Below are 21,316 nucleotides of genomic sequence, written 5' to 3'. Positions count from 1 at the left end.
CACGGGGGAGTGGCGTGCGCACGGGGGAGTGGCATGCGCACGGGGGAGTGGCATGCGCACGGGGGAGTGGCATGCGCACGGGGGAGTGGCATGAGCAGGGGGAGTGGCATGAGCACGGGGGAGTGGCAAGCGCACTTCCATCTGAGTTCTCAAATCGACGAAAAATTGCCCATTTGACCTTTGATTCAGGGCTTTTTCCATCAACATATTAAATAAATCTATTGTTTTCCCCATTCAAAATATATAATATCTATTTATTTCCTAGACCAGATTGAAACAAAATCCAAACCGGATCTGAAACTAAACAAGCTCTAAACAGGACTAAAAGGACAATACCAGATCAAAACCAGATCTAAAATCGGACTATACCCGATCTAAAACAGGACTATACCAGATCTAAAATCGGACTATACCAGATCTAAAACAGGACTATACCAGATCTAAAACAGGACTATACCAGATCTAAAACAGGACTATACCAGATCTAAAACAGGACTATACCAGATCTAAAACAGGACTATACCAGATCTAAAACAGGACTATACCAGATCTAAAACAGGACTATACCAGATCTAAAACAGGACTATACCAGATCTAAAACAGGACTATACCAGATCTAAAACAGGACTATACCAGATCTAAAACAGGACTATACCAGATCTAAAATCGGACTATACCAGATCTAAAACAGGACTATACCAGATCTAAAACAGGACTATACCAGATCTAAAACAGGACTATACCAGATCTAAAACAGGACTATACCAGATCTAAAACAGGACTATACCAGATCTAAAACAGGACTATACCAGATCTAAAACAGGACTATATCGATCGGCTCGGCCTGAACTCCAATAAAATGGAGCTTGTAGAACGCACGTCTCAACAGTGGCGACTAGTTCAAAAAAGAAAAAATATGAAACTCTTAATCTTTGGCCTAGGCACATGAGACTTGGGACAGTGATAGAGTTACCTTTGACCTCTGACCTTTGAGGAGTAAAACACACCTGGAGCATCGCTCTATGATAAACAGGAAGTCAGCCATGTCGAATCAAAGTGGCACCGCCACGCTTGACTTTTTTTTGTTCAAAATCGTACTTGTCCTAGGTTTTTTGTCCGATCGAGCTCAAAACAACACCTTTTGCATCTAAAGACATTGAAATGTAATAAATATTCAAAATAATGTTGATATTCTTTACGGTCTCCGCGTAACACGCCCTCAAAAAAGGCTTAATTTCCTGTTTTTTCAAGGACAAGTCACGCCTATTGGAAATGATCCACGGAGCTCATATTTCACTCACTAATGTGTTTTTATGTCTGATTGGAAATAAATACCATTTAACAAATGTACTCTATAGCGCCCCCTACCCACTGTGTGAAAAACTCAACATTGTCTGATTTGTTTGAAACTCATGGTTTATATTCTCCTCGAGACGCCATGTAAAAAGTACATTACAGATATTGTGAATTTTCACAATTGGCCAGCAGGGGCACAATTAATGCCTTCACTTCCTCTTCCGCTTTTATTTTGATGGGACATTTCCTCTTGTGCCGCAGTCTTAGCATTATCATTAGAATTATTATTCTTTAGACTTTATTCTTTATTTTTTAGACTTTATTTTTTAGGCTTTGTTCTTTCTGCCTAGGCTATTTTTAACCCCCTGAACATAAATGAAAAGTCCCGGGTCACCGAGGCTCTCTCTCTGTCTCCCTGCTCAGGTCTGCGTTCAGCACAATCTTGCAATTTGTCAGGACAAACTACTATTTGAATTGCAAACTACGCAATCATCAACGGTGAATTACTGAGCTTCATTTGGTATGACGCAAAACGCAGCAGAAAACATGGACGCGCGGGAAGGCGGTCGCGCGGGAAGGCGGGCGGGAAGGCGGTCGGGCGGGAAGGCGGTCGGGCGGGAAGGCGGTCGGAAGGCGGTCGCGCAGGAGGCGAGAGCCATCATTGTCGCTCCGCGGCTTTAATTGTATCTCATACTGTATGTATAAATATGTTTTTGTGCATTGGTTAATTTTATTGAATGTTTTATTTGGGTTTTAGAATCCTGTGTTTGTTTGTTGTTTCTGTTGTTGTGTTTGAACAGTTTGTTGTTTATGTTGTTGTGTTTGAACAGTTTGTTGTTTATGTTGTTGTGTTTGAACAGTTTGTTGTTTATGTTGTCGTGTTTGAACATTTTGTTGTTTATGTTGTTGTGTTTGAACAGTTTGTTGTTTATGTTGTTGTGTTCGAACAGTTTGTTGTTTATGTTGTCGTGTTTGAACAGTTTGTTGTTTATGTTGTCGTGTTTGAACAGTTTGTTGTTTATGTTGTTGTGTTTGAACAGTTTGTTGTTTATGTTGTTGTGTTTGAACAGTTTGTTGTTTATGTTGTTGTGTTTGAACAGTTTGTTGTTTATGTTGTTGTGTTTGAACAGTTTGTTGTTTATGTTGTTGTGTTTGAACAGTTTGTTGTTTATGTTGTTGTGTTTGAACAGTTTGTTGTTTATGTTGTTGTGTTTGAACAGTTTGTTGTTTATGTTGTTGTGTTTGAACAGTTTGTTGTTTATGTTGTTGTGTTTGAACAGTTTGTTGTTTATGTTGTTGTGTTTGAACAGTTTGTTGTTTATGTTGTTGTGTTTGAACAGTTTGTTGTTTATGTTGTTGTGTTTGAACATGTGGTGGTCCCTCATTGGTCCAGGAGGGTTCCATTGTTAAAAAGACACAGTTGTTTGATCTGTCACTCGACACACGTCCGAGGGTCGTTCTCAATCTGCGAATCAAGACCGGGAGCTCTGAGTAGGCCCCGCCCACCGGGCACAGGGTGTTTTTGGTTTCACCAGAAACTAAAGTTCTTTGTTTTCAAATCAAACTGACTTTGAGTCCAGATGACTACAACTGTATCTTTTTCTCATTAGGGTTTTCCTGTATTAATAAAAAAAATATATATATATATTTTTTAAAGATAAATAAATAAATAACATTATTTATTGTATTTATTTATTTATCTTTTCTAAAATATTTTTAATAAATAAAATAAATAAACAAGACAAAATGATTCAGTCTATGAAATGAACACCGGGCTCAGGCCAATGAAGGGTTAAACAGCACTGGGGCGACTCGTCCAGTCTCAGGCTTCAGCTCGTTAGTCCGTGTCAGAGACGGGTCATCTTTAATCCAATTGCTCCGTGAACCGGCCAGGCTTATCCCCAGAGAGGCGCGGCGTGGGCGCTCCAGACCTCCTGGACCTCCCAGCTGCCAGGTAAACCACACCTCGAGCCCGGGGCCCGGGGCGCGTCCTGTTTGTATTTACTCTGCAGAATAAACTGGAGCTGCATTTTCCCCGATGAGATGTGAAGTCGCCGAGTTCGTCGTTGGGAATGAACCGATTCGTGACCCTGAAGCAGCTGGGAGACGGGACGTACGGCAGCGTGTTACTGGGCAAATGCAACGTGACAGGAGAACTTGTGGCAATTAAAAGGTAAAGATGATAATGCCCCTTTTATTTTTCTATATTGTTAAAGGATTAAACAAGAGTCAATATACCAGACCTGTTACCCTTTACCTGACCTGTTATTACGTTATTATGTACAGTACAAGAGCAGTTATGTATATATTTTTTTGTTTGGTCGATTGTATCTTAGTCGACTAATTGTTTTTGCTGGATTATAAAAGGTTTGTATGGGTTGGATCAGAGTTTAATCTCAATTTTTACACAAAAATATGCAGTTTATTGTAGTACTATAAGATAAGATAAGATATTCCTTTATTGTCCCACATGGGGAAATTTCACTACTGCCAGGGCTGAGCGAGTTGTGAAAAATAACTGCCATAATTGCGATTTTTCGGACCATATGTTTCAATAATAGAATTCAATTCAACGTTTTACCTTTGACATGCATCAAAAGAAACAAAAAGACTGAATGAACCAATAAAGAATCACTTGTACTTCAGAGCGTGTTTGTACGGATCTAAGTTTGCAGCTTTTATGCAGAAAAAAAATGGAAAATATGGCCACAAAGAAAAAGTCATCATAATAATTTGAGTTTATTAATTGTGCAGCTCATTCTCGTGCTGTTTCTGCTCGAGCGTCTGAGTTTTTGTGAGTGCAGATCATAGATATAACACTAATACATCGACCAAGAAGTCCTTCGATTGCAGCAGTTACCGTATGTGTGAAGTTTGCATTCACGTGACGATTAAAGAGCCGCGTGTGTGAGATATTGAATGTAGTTGGATATTATCTATACGTCTTTGCTTTGAAAATGAAGACAATAACTGGGGATTTCTCATGTTCATTCAAATGGAATCAAGTCAAAAGGAAATAAAGTAAATGGTAATCTTTATTTAACCGACAATATTAAAGTAAAACTGAATGCTTCTAGATAGAGAATATTTGCAAAAAATGTGTAATATTGATAAAAGTCACAAATTCGTTCCTTCTTTTTTTGACATTTTGATTAAACAAAGCAGCCATCTTTGTGATCAAAACCTCTTTTTGCCCATTTAGAACACAACTTAAAGGAGACATTATACAAAATCAACTGTAATGAGCTTTTGACCTCGTGTTTCCTCACCATTAGTTTATTCAAAGTTGTATTTCAATAGTTTGAGTTAAACCTGTTTTTGCTCAGAAAATTCCAGTTTTCCCTTACCCCCTATCCCCGCCCACATTCTGTTTCTCAGCCGCGATTGTTTGAAAATGATTCGACTGCGAGTGCAAGGTTTGAAAATGTCACGTGGCCACTTTTCACAATAAAAAGAATAAAGTAAAGAACAATCTGCTGAAACGTCACTGTGAAGAGGCGGGGCTTATCAGTTCTGCAGTTTTGAACAGGAAGTCGATGAAAACGGTGCTATTTTAACACCATTTAAGATCAATATTGCCGTTTACAGTGAACAAAATGTAAACTAATGATCTACTTCAGCACAAAGTACCTGGAAAATAAGAGAAATATGTTTTCTTTATGCGACTTTTTGCACTTTTAAGTCCATTTTCTCCTGGAAGTCGCCTGAAAGAGGGCGACGGAACAATCGCGACATGAATATTGGATGATTTGGGGCTTGAGCAGGTCTGGTAAGGTCGTGGTGTAAGCTGACCTCGGGGAAAGTGCCCCATAAAGAGACAAGGGAGAGTTGCTGCGTATGGACAGGGTTAATTACCACTGATAGTAGACCTGATACCTCACTTCTCATGTGGCTGCTATTAACTACAAATCTATAATTAACAGAGAGGATCGGGTGAGTGGGAGGGCTTTATTTTGTCACTTCATAAGGGTTGTGCAGCTAATGACATTTTAATTGAGATTTTGATTCCGTCAAGAGGTCCACTGTCAAATCTTTGTCAGGAAAAGCGTGTGGTTTGGTGAAAAGAGGAAGAAATTTGACTTTTCTTTTGTGTTACAAGGCAACGATTTAAAGTCTGTGCTGATTGATTGTAGAAAATTAACGTTGAAAGTCATTTTCTAATAAAGGTAAACATGCCCAGGGGGCATTCTGTTCCGGATGCCTCCTGGGCGCCTCCCTCGGGAGGTGTTTCAGGCATGTCCCACCGGGAAGAGGCCCCGGGGAAGACCCAGGACACGCTGGAGAGACTATGTCTCTCGGCTGGCCTGGGAACGCCTCGGGATCCCCCCGGAGGAGTTAGAGGAAGTGTCTGGGGAGAAGGAAGTCTGGGAGTCCCTGCTCAGACTGCTGCCCCCGCGACCCGGCCCCGGATAAGCGGCAGAAAATGGATGGATGGATGAAAAAACATGACTGATCAGTGTAAAAAAATACATTTACTTGTCAAATTACTGTACATTGATGCCCAAAATCCTCCGAAATATTCTTAAGGGTTAGTAATAGTAAAGTGTACTGCAATAGAACATTTTTGATTCAAATGCTGTTAGAAAAATTGCATTAATTACTCCCTGATGACATGGAATCAGAATCAGAAAAGGTTAAGACCTTTTGTGTTTTACGGAGTCGTGGCTGGAGGTGCAGCAGTTTGTGTACAAGAGCAGAGGGGAAAGTACACAGCCCTGTGGAGCTCCTGTGCTGAAAAACAAAACTCCTCTAAAACCAATAAAAAACCCAGGACATCACAGCGATATTGTTGAAAACGTCTTTTATCCTCACCTTTTAAGACCTTTGAGTCAAACATTTAATACTTTACTGTCTTACTAAATTAATGTTATGCAGCTTCTAATATTCTAATTAGTATGCAGTATGTAAATTATATGTTTAATCTTCATTGTTGACTTTGGGCACAGCCTTTGAACATCTTTATTACGAAAACAGTTCTTATAGATTTTTGTACTGATCAGAACCTGAGTATTGATGTTTTTGACAGCGCTAACTCTCGCTAGCTTGAATCGTCGTCAGTCGCAGGATAAACCACACCGTTATTCTACTGTAACCATGACGATACGTACTGCACTCACAATCCCACGTATTCCACAGGATGAAGAGGAAGTTTTATTCCTGGGAGGAGTGTTTGAATCTCAGAGAGGTGAAGGTGAGAGGCGGGGGAGAATGTGGTTGTTGTTGTTGTTGTTGTTGTTGTTGTTGTTGTCTACAGTTTCAGATGTGTGTCGTCTTCTCGTCGCAGTCGCTGAAGAAGCTGAGTCACGCCAACGTGGTCAAACTGAAGGAGGTGCTCAGAGAAAACGACCAGCTCTACTTTGTGTTTGAGTACATGAAGGAGAACCTGTACCAGCTCATGCAACAACGGTACAGGAAGGGCATCTGACGGCTTTTAATCTGACGGCTTTTAATCTGACATCTTTTAATCTGACGTCTTTTAATCTGACGTCTTTTACGGCCGACAAAATGTGAACCACAAATGTTACGGCGACAAAATTCACAAATACTTTCAGTGCCCCCTACAGGCCGGACGACTCGCTGAGCTAAAACGCAGTTAAGATGAATATACCGTATTTTCCGGTAAAGTCGCACCTTTCTTCATAGTTTTGTCAGGGGTGCGACTTATACTTATATTTATACTTATATATACTTATACTCTGGAGCGACTTATATGTGATATTATTTGTTATTTTCACACTTGCAACAGCATTTCATACTCCAGTGCGACTTATATATGTTTTTTTTCTTCTCTATTATGCATTTTCTAGCTGGTGCGACTTATACTCCAGTGCGACTTATAGTCCGGAAAATATGGTAATATTTGGCGTTTTACTAAAAATGTGATCACAGAATAGCACATTTTTCAGGTCTATAATTGTACTTCCTGTTTGTAATTGATGACATCACACTAGGAAATGACTGGGCAAAAACTCATCTAATCTAATTTCTTTCATTTGACAAATAAAAATACATGAGAGCGACTTTATTTTGTTGAATTCATGTTTAGAGAGTCAAGTGTTCCTGGTGTGATGTCACTTCCTGTCAGATTTTTCAACATTTTCTCCACAAACACCTGCTCGATTGGTGTAAAACTATAATTTATATGTACAGCAGGTATAAATACATGAAATAAAGTAAAAAATATGAAAATTGTAAAAAACCACAGGCACTTTAATGTAAACTGCTCGAGTTGGAGCGTGGATTTGTTTACAGGTGCCATTTGTAGCACAGTTTGTGATCTGACGGAGCAATTATTAAATCATCCCGACTCAGACCGACTGATTTTTCATTTGACATGGACCGATGCGAGATGTGACGCGAGATGTGACGTGTCGGTGTCGATTCTTACAGAAACGAGCTCTTCCCCGAATCGGTCGTCCGAAACGTTGCGTTCCAGGTTTTACAGGGACTTTCCTACGTGCACAGAAACGGTATGTGACGCCGCCGCCAGTTCAAAGAACAAGAGACTCCTCCTGCTTTTTCTTCCGGCCATGACTTGTGCAGTTCTGAACGACAGAATGACTGAACATATAAATGATACGTGCCATGAGCGAGGCAAAAAACGCAACTCAAACGCTCTGTCGCTTCACGACGCTTTGGTCGTTCTTCATCTTTACTTTCTCCGTCTCTTTCTTTCTCTCTTTCTTTGCTGCTAAAGGGAGGAAGTCATGTTTTCCGAAACACGAGATCAGAAATATAATGTTCCAGGTGTTGACTGGCCTTTTGAATTTTGATTAAAAAAAAATGAAAAAAATTATCACGGATTAGCACATTTTTTAGGTTTATAATTTCACTTCCTGTTTGTATTTGATGACATCACAGTAGGAAATTACCCAGCAAACACCATGTTTTTTATTGACAAATAAAAATGTATATGAGTGACTTTATTTTGTTGAATTCCTGTTTAAAATGTCAAAAAGTTGTTTCTTTGTGTAAATTCTGCATGAACTTTGTCTGGAATGAGTGTCCCTGGTGTGATGTCACTTCCTGTTATTTTCTACTGATTTTTCAACGTTTAATCTTCTTCTTCTTCTTCTTCTTCTTCTTCTTCTTCTGTTTTCTTTCTTTCTTCTTTGTTTCCTAGGTTACTTCCACCGCGACCTGAAGCCAGAAAACCTGCTGTGCTCGGGTCCGGAGCTGGTGAAGATTGCAGACTTTGGACTGGCCCGTGAAATCCGCTCACAGCCGCCGTTCACCGACTACGTGTCCACCAGATGGTGAGAGAAACTACTGCACAAACTACTGCACAAACTACTGCATAAACTACTGCATAAACTACTGCATACCAGGGAAACTACTGCATAAACTACTGCACAAACTACTGCACAAACTACTGCATAAACTACTGCATACCAGGGAAACTACTGCATAAACTACTGCATAAACTACTGCATACTACTGCATACCAGGGAAACTACTGCACAAACTACTGCATACTACTGCATACCAGAGAAACTACTGCATAAACTACTGCATACTACTGCATACCAGGGAAACTACTGCACAAACTACTGCATACTACTGCATACCAGAGAAACTACTGCATAAACTACTGCATACTACTGCATACCAGAGAAACTACTGCACAAACTACTGCATACTACTGCATACCAGGGAAACTACTGCACAAACTACTGCATACTACTGCATACCAGAGAAACTACTGCTACCACTCTCAAGCGACTGTCCCTTTTTCGTTCACTGAAGGAACTCGCTAAACACACACTGGCACATCCACCACGCATGTGCAGCCATGGAAACGTGCTGCTATCCTGGGAACGAGGCTGCAGGTGTGCAGTAGCACGCAGGGAATGATTGACATGTGGGAGAACTACTCGGCTGTCCACGCCACCAGGAAATGAGAATCAGATTGCGTCAGTTTTGCCAGTAGTGTCTCGTCTCAGAAAACAGAGTCCATTCGAGCAGCGACATCATCTCTTTTTGTGACAGAAGAAACAGCAATCACGACTCAAAATTAATCGTAAACCTCTAAAATAATCTACAATAAGTGTAGGCTGTGTGTTTGTGTACGTGTTTAGTGTATTTGTGTATTTGTACACACTCTGCAGGTACCGGGCTCCAGAGGTCCTGCTCAGGTCGCCCTCGTACAACTCCCCAGTGGATGTCTGGGCCGTCGGCTGCATCATGGCAGAACTCTACACGCTCAGGCCTCTGTTCCCCGGCAACAGCGAGCTCGACCAGATCTTCAGAATCTGTCAGGTTCTGGGGACGCTCAAGCAGGTCAACCACCGTCTCACAACGCCTCACAACGCCTCACAACGCCTCACAACGCCTCACAACGCCTCACAACGCCTCACAACGCCTCACAACGTCTCATAACGCCTCATAACGCCTCATCACGTCAGCGTCATCCTCACACGTTCTGACCTCCATTTCAGTGGGACACGCCCCTCCTCACACGTTCTGACCTCCATTTCAGTGGGACACGCCCCTCCTCACACGTTCTGACCTGTGTTTCAGTGGGACACGCCCCTCCTCACACGTTCTGACCTGTGTTTCAGTGGGACACGCCCCTCCTCACACGTTCTGACCTGTGTTTCAGTGGGACACGCCCCTCCTCACACGTTCTGACCTGTGTTTCAGTGGGACACGCCCCTCCTCACACGTTCTGACCTGTGTTTCAGTGGGACACGCCCCTCCTCACACGTTCTGACCTGTGTTTCAGTGGGACTGGCCCGAGGGCTTCACCCTGGCCTCCTCGGTCCACTTCCGGTTCCCTAAGTGTGTCGGGACGAGCCTCCAGAGCCTGGTCCCAAACGCCAGCGACGCCGCCGTGACCCTGATGAGGGACATGCTGCGGTGGGACCCCGAGAAGAGGCCCAGCGCCGCCCAGGTAAAGTCAGACATATTTCTGAACTTTGCGGGTCATTTTTGTTTTCAGGGAGGAAAATATAAACCAAACCCTCGTTTTAACCGACGATATAATTGTTTGTGGCTCGATTTCAGTTGAAGAAAATAAATATTGTTGTTTTTGGGCAAGACACGTTGAAATGCCACACTGTTTGTCTTGTTGTGCAGGCGCTCCGATACTCGTACTTCCACATGGGAGTGTCCAACGCTGACGTCCGTGCCAGGTCTCTGGAGGGGAGCGCTCGGCCCCTCCGTGCGACCGATCCGGACACGTTTTACGAGTACAACGGCGCTCCTCTGACGGGCAAAGGGGTGTGTCCGAGTGGGCCGGGCAAAGGGGTGTGTCCGAGTGGGCCGGGCAAAGGGGTGTGTCCGAGTGGGCCGGGCAAAGGGGTGTGTCCGAGTGGGCCGGGCAAAGGGGTGTGTCCGAGTGGGCCGGGAAAAGGGGTGTGTCTTAGTGGTCCGGGCAAAGGGGTGTGCCCGAGTGGGCCGGACCAAGGGGTGTGTCCGAATGGGCCGGACAAAGGGGTGTGTCCGAGTGGGCCGGGCAAAGGGGTGTGTCCGAGTGGGCCGGGCAAAGGGGTGTGTCCGAGTGGGCCGGGCAAAGGGGTGTGTCCGAGTGGGCCGGGCAAAGGGGTGTGTCCGAGTGGGCCGGACAAAGGGGTGTGTCTTAGTGGTCCGTCAGAAGAGCCACTCAGCCTGGTCAAAAACAAGAATCAGGTGAGCGGACCAGTGTTTGTTTGTTTGTTTGTTTGTTTGTTATAACTAGAAGAAGCAGAGGAAATAAAAGTATGTAGATCATATTCATCTTTTTAGAACGTTCTGGCAACGTGTTTTGTTCATGTTATTAACAGTCAGTGATGGAAACAACACAAGTAAAAATAATGGCTAAAATTATCATGCTATATAGTTTCAAAATCAAATTTCAAGTTTAAAAGTGATAACATTGAGGATAAAAGTTATGATTCTGAGATAAAAGTCATGATATCAAGTTCAAAAGTCCTAATTTCAAGTTTGAATGTCATCAATTTGAATTGAAAAGTAATGATTTTGAGTTTTAAAGTCATAATTTTGAGTTTAAATGTCATAATTATTAGTTTGAAGGTAGAAAGCGACTGCTGTGTTATTTACACGATGGCGTGCGAGTTGAGAGAGAGAAGTATTTTTTAGAGATGCTTGAATTCCCATTCACACATAATGTGATCTTAAGAATGTGGCTGAAGTTTATATTTTCATTTATAGTCGTTTCTTCCTCATGTTTTGTCTTCATTTCGCAGCCTTCCAAAGCAGAGAACAGCAGCGCCCCCAGTGTCCGCACGGGGCGTCGCAGATGGGGTCAAGCGTCTTCTAAGTCTCTGGACAGTTTTGAGGACGCAGAAGGCGGAGTCTGTGTCTCCAAAAAGCCCACGGTCCAGGACAGGACGCTGGACAGACAGTGAGAGGACACTTCATGTTGTTTGTAGAAGGATTTAAAAACCCTGGACACACAGTTTATTGAATTTATTATAGTTTATTATAATAAGTTCTGCACCTACTCACACCAGACGCTACACACTTGTACTAAACACATGTCTGACAGAACGAACAGAAATATTTGTCGGTATCTAATTCCAAGCCTGATTTATTAACGTTTCAAGTTAAAAAAATGTTATAATTTTCAGTCAGATCTAATATTTTCTGCTCAAAAAATACATCAGAAATCCAAAATCCCCTCTGTAAATGTAAAGATACACGTCTGAAACTTCTCCTGTACTTAACTCACACTCTGTAAATGTAAAGATACACGTCTGAAACTTCTCCTGTACTTAACTCACACTCTGTAAATGTAAATAAAAATGTACTACAAGGTTTTCATTCATAAGTAAGTGTAAATATGGCCCAAATGTCACATAATTGAGACATTTTGAATACAATAGAATAAATGAGGAATAAAATAAATAAAATAAATAAAATAAATAAAATAAATAAAATAAATAAAATAAATAAAATAAATAAAATAAATAAAATACAATAAAATACAATAAAATACAATAAAATACAATAAAATACAATAAATTAAATAGAAAATACATTAAATAAATTAAAGATACATTAAAATAAATAAAAATAAAAAATACATTAAATGAAATAAATTAAAAAACTGTTGAAAATAAATAAATAAATGCATTGTTTTCCCGGCAGTGTCTTTCCTTAAATAACACAAATAAGAGCGCGTGTGTGTCTTGTGTTTGATCAGGATTTCGAGTGCGTCTCTGAAACAACAGACAATCTCCACGACGACGGACAGATCCAAGTCCGAGGCTTTATCAGCCAAGCAGCTCTACCTCCGCCAGTCCAGATACCGGCCCGGTGAGACTCACTGCTATCGGAGCCTTTCCACGGATATCGGTATCGCTCGGATATTGAAATTCTAGTCGGTGTTTTTGGATCATCTAACAAGTACAAATGGAAACAGATGGAAAGATAAAATGTTTGGCTGAACGGGCCTGAAAATAACTGCTTACAAAACTAACTGTAATTGAGTAGATTTTTGGGATTAATTGTACTTTTCTTGAGTGGATAATTGCACAGTCTCAACTCATAGAATATGCAAATTGTAATTTAAAACCACTTAATTCCACTTGAAACGGTTTATTTACCGTATTTTCCGGAGTATAAGTGGCACCAGCCAAAAAATGCATAATAGAGAAGAAAAAAACATATATAAGTTGCACTGGAGTATGAAATACAGTTGTAAGTGTGAAAATAACAAATAATATCACATATAAGTTGCTCGAGAGTATAAGTATACAAGTATAAATATAAGTATAAGTCGCACCCCGGCCAAAACTATGAAAAAAGATGCGACTTATAGTTCAGAAAATACGGTAATCAAGTTTTGCACAAAAGCCTGACCTAAAATGACACTGAAATCCTGTTAAAAAAGTTTTCTTGTGTACGTTCTTCTCAGTCGCAGTAATTGAGTAAATTTTGAGTAATCCTTATACTTCAGTGCTCTTTCCGACAATTGATGCATGTCCTTCCCTCTCTCGTCCCCATTTCACGCTGCACTGTCCTGTCCAGTGAAGCCTAAGGGGCAGAAAATCCTTTAAAAAAAAAAAAGCTACGTTACATTTAAGTTCACAAGTTGACATCAATTTGCGGTTTTATTATCGATATCTGCAAATATCGACCAACAACAACCAAAATATCCGATATCGGTATCAGCAAACGTACGTCCCAGCGATACATTTTCAGATCTCATCGTTGGACGGTCCGATACAGATATCTGAAGGCGATATCGATGCATGTTTGTCTCGCTGCAGTGCCCGATACCAACCGATATTTGCGTGTTCAAATCCACAGCGCGGTCCACAAACCTGTCTCTGTTTCAGTGGTAAAGTAACTTCAAACACAAAGCACTTCACAGATGCTTCACAAACAGTCAAATGTGACGGATTAAAGCGACGACTTTGACAAAACAAACGTGAAAAGCAAAAAGTAGAATCATAAACGACAATTATACGATCACAAATGAAGCAAAAACCATGAACAGAATGTATTGTACTGGGATATAAAACAGTCTGTGGCATGATTTCTTTTATTTTTTAAACATACAGTCATGTTTTTTAGCCTAATTGCTCTTCTTTTTCCAGTTTTGAACGATGAGTCTGTTCAAAATGACTCGTCTGACACTGGAAAAGGCTTAAATCACACGTCCATGATCTTATTTCAGGTGTAAATCCAAAACGTTGCTCTGCAGAGAAACAGAAATGCAACAAGAGCCAGCTCAAAAGCTCAAACGTCTGTGAAACAAGACAAGGTTCTGACCTCAGCATCGGTAAGAGTCGTTTTAAGACGTAAGAGAGGTTTAAAGTGAGTCACGTCTGATGTTTATGATTGTTTTTAACGTCTTGTGTCTGTTGTCGTGTGATTGAAGGTTTCATGTGGGATAAATGCACACATTTGGAAGCAGCAGCTCGTTTCCCAAAAGGACTCAAACTTCTAACAGGGATTTTTTGTTTAATCTCTTTTTATTTCATCATCATAGAATAAATAAGTGTTTGTATTTAGGCCTTAGGACTGGACACGACCAGTATCCAGCTCTGGAGCGTCGTCCTGGTGACACAAAATGCACCGACGATCAAGGACTGGACCGACATTAAACTGGACATTCATAATATGGAAAAAGATTACATTTGGATTTGATAAATTTGACAAATTTGACAGACTTTGGACAAAATCTGAATTTTTTTGGGGGTTTTGTGTGCCATAATTTCCTCTTTTATTGCTTTATTATTTGCTGGATACGTCTACTATTTTTGATTTTATGTCTGTTTTCTCTCTTCTTTCATTGTGTTTGTCTCTGTGTTGTTAAATAAATAAATAAATAAATAGATAAAATAGATAAATACCACCTCTACTCCTCAAAATAATCATATAACTGACTCTGGACCCTCACAGTGAAATGAACTGGACGTCTGGAGTAATTTCATGTTGTAAACCTTCAAATGAGGTTTATTTGTGGTTTTTTTCATGGTTTAAAGTGTTGGAAAGTCTTGAACTCATCTCGCTTCAGTCTAAAGTTCTTCTGTGAAAGTATTTTGTCTCTTTCGTTGATAGAAACGTGCTCGAAAAGTCACACGTTTGGCAAAGTCGCCGACACGTTTAGCTCCTTTGCCTTAGTCACCGTTGCCATAGTTACCGCTCTAAACATCATCATAATAAGATAAGATAAGATATTCCTTTATTGTCCCACATGGGGAAAATAAATAGATAAAATAGATAAATACCACCTCTACTCCTCTACTCCTCGGGTTGTTTGTGCCCATAAACGCACTCGCCGATTAACAAGACGTAAACATGAAGTACAGACAAATAAACTGTTGTATTTCCCACAAATGTTTGCTGGTTTGAACGTTTTGGTGAAGTTTATGACGTCACTTCCTGGTTGGACAGTGGCAAACGAGGGCCGAAGCTCGTCTAATTACGCTCTAGTAATTATTTAACAAACAAAACGACACGACAGCTCCTTTATTTTATTAAATCAACGTTCAAACTGTCAGAAAATTGTCAGATTTTGTCAAAAATTAAACCAAAACTATGAATATTTACCACTTTTATCCCACCAAAGGAAGTTATTAATTGGAAAAAATCATGTGCACTTTGAAGAACAATTGCACTTTTAATAGAAACCTTCAAAACTCTGCGTGTTTTCTTTATTTTTTCAGATTCCTTCAGGAGCGTTCACAGCAACGCTGGTTTTTACTCGTCGACGTTTTCAAAGAGCGAGAGACGGAGAAACAAACTGTCAGCGACGGACGCGACATCTGCCAGTGAGAAACAACAACTCTAAACACATTAAACTGCACTTGGACATGATTAGATTCAACTTCTTTAATTGATGATCATGATTTAATCGTTCGTTTTGACAAAATAAGAACAAGTGCTTTGTTTATTAGCCGTTACTTAGCGTTTGTTTGTGTTCCTCCTCTAGTTTTGACTTTCTTTTGCCGTCTCCGTCACTTTGTGTAAGTGCTAAAAGTGTGATATAGTAGTTATTATGTAGTAGTTTTTAAGTAGAATCACAAATGAACAGTTAAACACTAGAGCTGTCGTCAACTCAAGACTAAAGTTCTATAAAAAACATAAAATTTCTCATTTATCCAAAGCAAAACTGCACTTAAAAGCCTGAAACTCATAGGAGTTCATGCAAAAACAACTATTTATACAGAAAAGAACTATCAAACTGTGTATTTTTATATTGGAGATGTATAAATATAAAGATTATACTCCAAAATCTTCAGATAACTCACTCCATTTCTTCTCCTTTTTGCCGTCGTCCCAGAAACGGCTTTTAATCCAAATAAATTAATACTAAACAGCTAATCTTATCTTATCTTATCTTAATATATGACAGAAATAGAAGTATTCAACGTATGATCTTTAATTGTCACGATGAAGTACAGGACTTTTCACTTGCGCAAAAACAATGTATTTAATTGGGATATAAAACAGTTTGTGGCCATATTTAGTTCCAGTTTTTACTCATGAGTAGGTTCAAAAAGAGCAAAACGTTAAAATGAATGAGTCGAATTGTTGGTGGTTCAATTCCCACTTCCTAAAATTTATTCAGTACCATTTTTACGACACATTTCTGATTGTGGAAAGTCAAATAATTTAGATGCAGTTGAAGCAGTAGTAAAAGTAGTAGTAAAAGTAGTTGTAAAAGTAGTAGTAAAAGTAGTAAAAGTTCACGTGCAAATAAATATCTGCACAAAATGTATACTTTTAATTGTGTTGTTTAGTTTCTAGTCTCTTCTACTACAAAGAATATGACAAATAAAATCATAAGTAATTTAAGATGAATATAAAATGACAAAAGAATAAAAAAAAGAAAAACAGAAGTGGGATAGTTTTGTTTTGTTGTTAAAAATGAAATCACTACTCAAGGCAAGGCAAGTTTATTTGTAGAGCACATTTCATACACAAGGCAATTCAAAGTGCTTCACAGCAGGAAAAATGCATTCAAATCACAAAGAAATTACAGAAACAGAAATACAATAAAATTAACTGAATTACAAATTATCAATCCAACTGATTGTCTAAACTAATAAAATCACAAACAAAAGAGAAGAGTGCAAAGAAAAAATCCTTTCAGTCATATGCGCAGCTAAACAAAACTGTTTTTAGCTTAGATTTGAACATTGTCAGAGTAGAAGCCTGTCTCACATCTTCAGGAAGACTGTTCCAGATTTTAGCTGCATAAAACTGAAACGCAGATTCCCCATGTTTTGTCCTGACTCTGGGCACCAGCAGGAGGCCGGTCCCTGAGGTCCTCAGAGTCCGAGATGGTTCATATGGCACTAACATATCCAAGATGTACTTTGGTGCTAGGCCATGGAGAGACTTGTACACAAGTAGAGCTGCTTTAAAGTCTATTCTCTGAGCCACAGGAGCCAGTGCAGAGACCTGAGAACAGGACTAATGTGATCATACTTCCTGGTTCTAGTCAGGACCCGAGCAGCAGCGTTCTGGATGTACTGCAGCTGTTTTACAACTCGTTTTGGAGAGACCAGTGAGCAGGCCGTTATAGTAGTCTAATCTACTGGAGACAAACGCATGGATAAGTCTCTCTAAATCTGGTTTTGACAGTATATTTTTGATTTTGGCAATGTTTTTTAGATGGTAAAAAGCTGCTGATGTTATTGATTTGACGTGGCTATTAAAGTTCAAGTCTGAGTCCATTATTACCCCCAGATTTCTAATTTGGTTTGTAGGTTTTAGAGCGAGACTCTGGAGGTGACCGCTAACACTTTCTCTTTGTTTCTGTGGGCCAAAAACGATTATTTCAGTCTTGTCTGAGTTCAGCTGGAGAAAGTTGTTTTGCATCCACAAACTGATCTGTTGGATGCAGTGACAGAGTGAATCCACTGGTCCATATTCACCTGCCGATAGTGAAACATAGATCTGAATGTCGTCTGCATAATTGTGATAGGACACATTTTCACTGCGTATCAACTGACCTAACGGCAGCATGTAGAGGTTGAACAGAAGGGGACCCAGGACTGACCCTTGGGGCACTCCACAGGTCAGGGTCATGTGGTCTGAGACACAGCTACCAATTTCAACAAAGTACTTCCTGTCTTCCAGATAGGACTTTAACCAGTTTAGGGCAGTGCCAGTGATGCCCACCCAGTCCTCTAGTCTCTGTAAGAGGATCCCATGATCGACAGTGTCAAAAGCAGCACTCAGATCTAACAGAATTAAGACTGAGGCTTTGCCCGTGTCAGTGTTCAGGCGGATGTCATTTGTCACCTTGACAAGAGCAGTCTCAGTGCTGTGATGAGGTCTAAAACCTGACTGAAAAACATCAAATGAGTTGTTTATTAAGAGGAAATCTGTGAGCTGTTGGTAAACAACCTTTTCAAGGACTTTGCCCCAAAATGGCAGATTAGAGATGGGCCGGTAATGACTCAGTACTGCAGCATCAAGACTGCTCTTCTTTAGGAGAGGCTTTATGACCGGAGTTTTCAAAGACATTGGGAATGTTCCAGATTGAAGCGACATGTTAACTATATGAGTGAATGGTGCTAACAAACTGTTCAGCACAGACTTTAGAAATCTGGTGGGTAACACATCGAGGCAGCATGTAGATGAACTCAGACTGGTGATGATCTCATGGATAGTTTTGTCAGTTACTGGTGCAGAGTTAGCTCTAAGTGTCTTGGTGGTTTTAGGGTAATTTTTTGCATTGTGGGATTTATAGCATTTTAATGCCCTGAACTTTGTCATTAAAGAATAATGCAAACTCATTACACTTGGATGTGGAAAAGAGTTCTAACGGCAGCTGAGCTGTTGTTAATCTGTTTACTGTGGCAAACAGGACACGCGAGTTGTTACTGCAGCTTCCAATAATTTCAGAGAAATATCTTTCCCTAGTTCTATATAAGATTAGGTTGTACATGTTCAGCTTCTCTTTGTAAATCTCTTTTTGAACCTGGAGCTTTGACTTGCGCCATTTCCGTTCGGCCCTGCGGCACTCCCTTTTCTGTGCCCTGACCGAATCATCATTTCTCCACGGCGCCTTCTGCTTATTTTTAACCATTTTAGCCTTTATAGGGGCGATGGTGTCCAGAACATTCAAAACACTAGATGTAACAGAGTTCAACAAATCATTTACATTAGAACATGAGACATTTTCAAAGTTTATCATTTCCATAAACAGTGCACCTGTGCCATCACTTATGTGTCTCCTCTGAACAACTGCAGGACCAGCCGGTAGTTTGGGAAAAACAGACAGGTCAAAGAAGACACAGAAATGATCAGACAGAGCAACATCGATCACATTAACATTTGAAATATTTACCCCCTTTGTAATTATGAGATCTAGAGTGTGCCCTCTGCTGTGGGTGGGGCCTCTCACATGCTGAGTAAGACTGAAGGTTTCAAGGACAGCATCAAGCTCTTTAGCGTTTCTGTCACAAATATTATCAACATGCACATTGAAATCACCTGTAATGACCAAACCATCAAAGTCTGTGCATAAGACTGAAAGCATCTCAGTAAAATCATCAATAAAACTTTGGCAGTGCTGGGGAGGCTTGTATAAAACAATGAAGAGAATGGATGGAGACCGTTTTAGCTCCATTTTAAAGGATACATACTCAAATGATGAACACCCCAAAAGAACAACCTGCGGGTAATTATTTCATCTCTAAAGACAGCACAGACTCCACCCCCTTTTTTGTTTTCTCGTGTTTCAGATTCAAACTTAAAGTTGGGTGGAGCAGATTCTATCAGAACTACATTTCCTGTGTTTTTGTCAAGCCATGTTTCAGTTAAAAACATAAAATCAAGATTATAAGAAGAAATAAAATTATTAATTAAGAGAGATTTGTTACATAAGGATCTGACATTTAGCACAGCAAGTTTCAGTGGGACTGGGCTTTATCTTTTCACAGGGAATATGAATCACATTTCTCAGATTGGGCCTGACTCGCATTTTGTTTTTCCATCTGTGTGATGATGTGACTACAGAAATAGCACTAGGGGGGGCTCTTTTTACATAGGGCCCCGGGTTGGTTTGATTTTTAATGTGATAATAAGTCACTCAAAAAACTAATAATAAATAAATAAATAATGATAATAAAAAACGTAATGAATAATTAAATAATAATCATCATCATAAATAAATACATAATAATATATGATCATAAAGGGATCATAAATACAGTATAATTGTAATAAAAGTATGAATAATCATCATCATAAATAAATAAATAAATACATAATAATATAATATAATATATAATAATAAAGGGATCCTAAATACAGTATAATGGTAAATAAAAGTAAAAATTATCATCAAATAATAACTAAATAAATACTTTTATACAAAAGCGCCTACATTTTCTAACATAAAAGTCAAAAACGTGAATTTTCTAAACGTGTTTCTGTCTTTTATCTTTTCTTTTTGTAATTCTACCATTGTAATGGAGCTATAGCGCCCCCTGGTGACTTTTTGTTCTGACTTGTTTTAAAAGTTGATCTTTCGGCTGCCGCTGACTCTAAACACGATTCTAAACACGACTTCAAACACGATTCTAAACCTCCTCCTCCGACGACGATCCAGAACCTCTGGCACAAGACGTTCACCTCAAACGAAGGTAAAGTCCATTCCTGCTCGTACTTTAAATCATTTCTCCAATATCTGCGTCTTCTTTTGTCCAGACGAGAGCGACAAATCCTCCAGCGACGACGCTCCCAAAAGCAGGTCTGTGTTTGGTCTGAACGGCCGAGTGGACTGGACCGCCAAATATGGAGGAGGAAACCGATGAAGAGGCCATTTCACTCTTTAATCACTTCAAACATCTGTGGGGAAATACGTTTACGTTTTACTCTAAAAGTAACAAATTAAATCTGTATTTCAGACTTTTAGTGTGATACTTCAGTATTTAATTCCTCCTGTATGTGTACTTTTACTTAAAAAACAGAATTGAGTACTTCTTCCACCTGTAAAGAACGGACAAACTGGATCACAAGTAAATGATCAGAAATGTAAATAGTAAGTAGTAGAATGCAATTTCAACAAGGTTTTTATGATTTTTTCAGAATGATTTAAAACAAAATATAATCTTTTCAATGGGAATAAGTCCTTGAAATGTTACATGTAACATTAAAGTATAGATTTTACTGGAGAAATTAACGTTGTTTTCAGTGTTGAGGTAAACAGACCTGCCTGAGGGGAGTGGCCTCCTGCCTGAGGGGAGTGGTCTCCTGCCTGTGGGGAGTGGTCTCCTGCCTGTGGGGAGTGGTCTCCTGCCTGTGGGGAGTGGTCTCCTGCCTGTGGGGAGTGGTCTCCTGCCTGAGGGGAGTGGCCTCCTGCCTGAGGGGAGTGGCCTCCTGCCTGTGGGGCGTGGTCTCCTGCCTGAGGGGAGTGGCCTCCTGCCTGAGGGGAGTGGCCTCCTGCCTGAGGGGAGTGGTCTCCTGCCTGTGGGGAGTGGTCTCCTGCCTGTGGGGAGTGGGCTCCTGCCTGAGGGGAGTGGCCTCCTGCCTGAGGGGAGTGGCCTCCTGTCTGAGGGGAGTGGCCTCCTGCCTGAGGGGAGAGGCCTCCTGTCTGAGGGGAGTG

The 21,316-nt window shown here is 40.3% G+C and overlaps 1 protein-coding gene across 1 annotated transcript; it reads left to right on the top strand.

Annotated features, from left to right (window-relative positions):
- Positions 1 to 3,331: 3,331 nt before the first annotated feature.
- On the top strand, positions 3,332 to 20,525 carry LOC140355793 (uncharacterized). The gene is made up of 13 exons (XM_072440442.1): positions 3,332 to 3,469; positions 6,433 to 6,487; positions 6,581 to 6,702; positions 7,687 to 7,766; positions 8,420 to 8,552; positions 9,405 to 9,576; positions 10,022 to 10,189; positions 10,375 to 10,926; positions 11,484 to 11,641; positions 12,443 to 12,555; positions 13,922 to 14,026; positions 15,417 to 15,521; positions 20,419 to 20,525. Exons 1-13 carry the CDS (start codon positions 3,369 to 3,371, stop codon positions 20,523 to 20,525), a joined length of 1,971 nt encoding a protein of 656 aa, XP_072296543.1. The 5' UTR covers positions 3,332 to 3,368.
- Positions 20,526 to 21,316: the final 791 nt, after the last annotated feature.

Source organism: Eucyclogobius newberryi, unplaced genomic scaffold, assembly GCF_026437365.1.
Source record: "Eucyclogobius newberryi isolate DKJ021-1_F unplaced genomic scaffold, fEucNew1.0.hap1 SCAF_12, whole genome shotgun sequence".
Lineage (NCBI taxonomy): Eukaryota > Metazoa > Chordata > Actinopteri > Gobiiformes > Gobiidae > Eucyclogobius > Eucyclogobius newberryi.
The sequence above is the reverse complement of the archived record's forward strand: the minus strand, read 5'-3'. Positions and strand labels throughout refer to the sequence as shown.

Excerpts from the sequence above, each read along its gene's own strand:
- LOC140355793 (XM_072440442.1), top strand. The coding sequence starts at position 3,369 with ATGAACCGATTCGTGACCCTGAAGCAGCTGGGAGACGGGACGTACGGC. Across the intron at positions 3,470-6,432 it reads GAACTTGTGGCAATTAAAAG|GATGAAGAGGAAGTTTTATT; the intron begins GTAAAGATGATA and ends CGTATTCCACAG. Across the intron at positions 12,556-13,921 it reads CCAGTCCAGATACCGGCCCG|GTGTAAATCCAAAACGTTGC; the intron begins GTGAGACTCACT and ends ATCTTATTTCAG.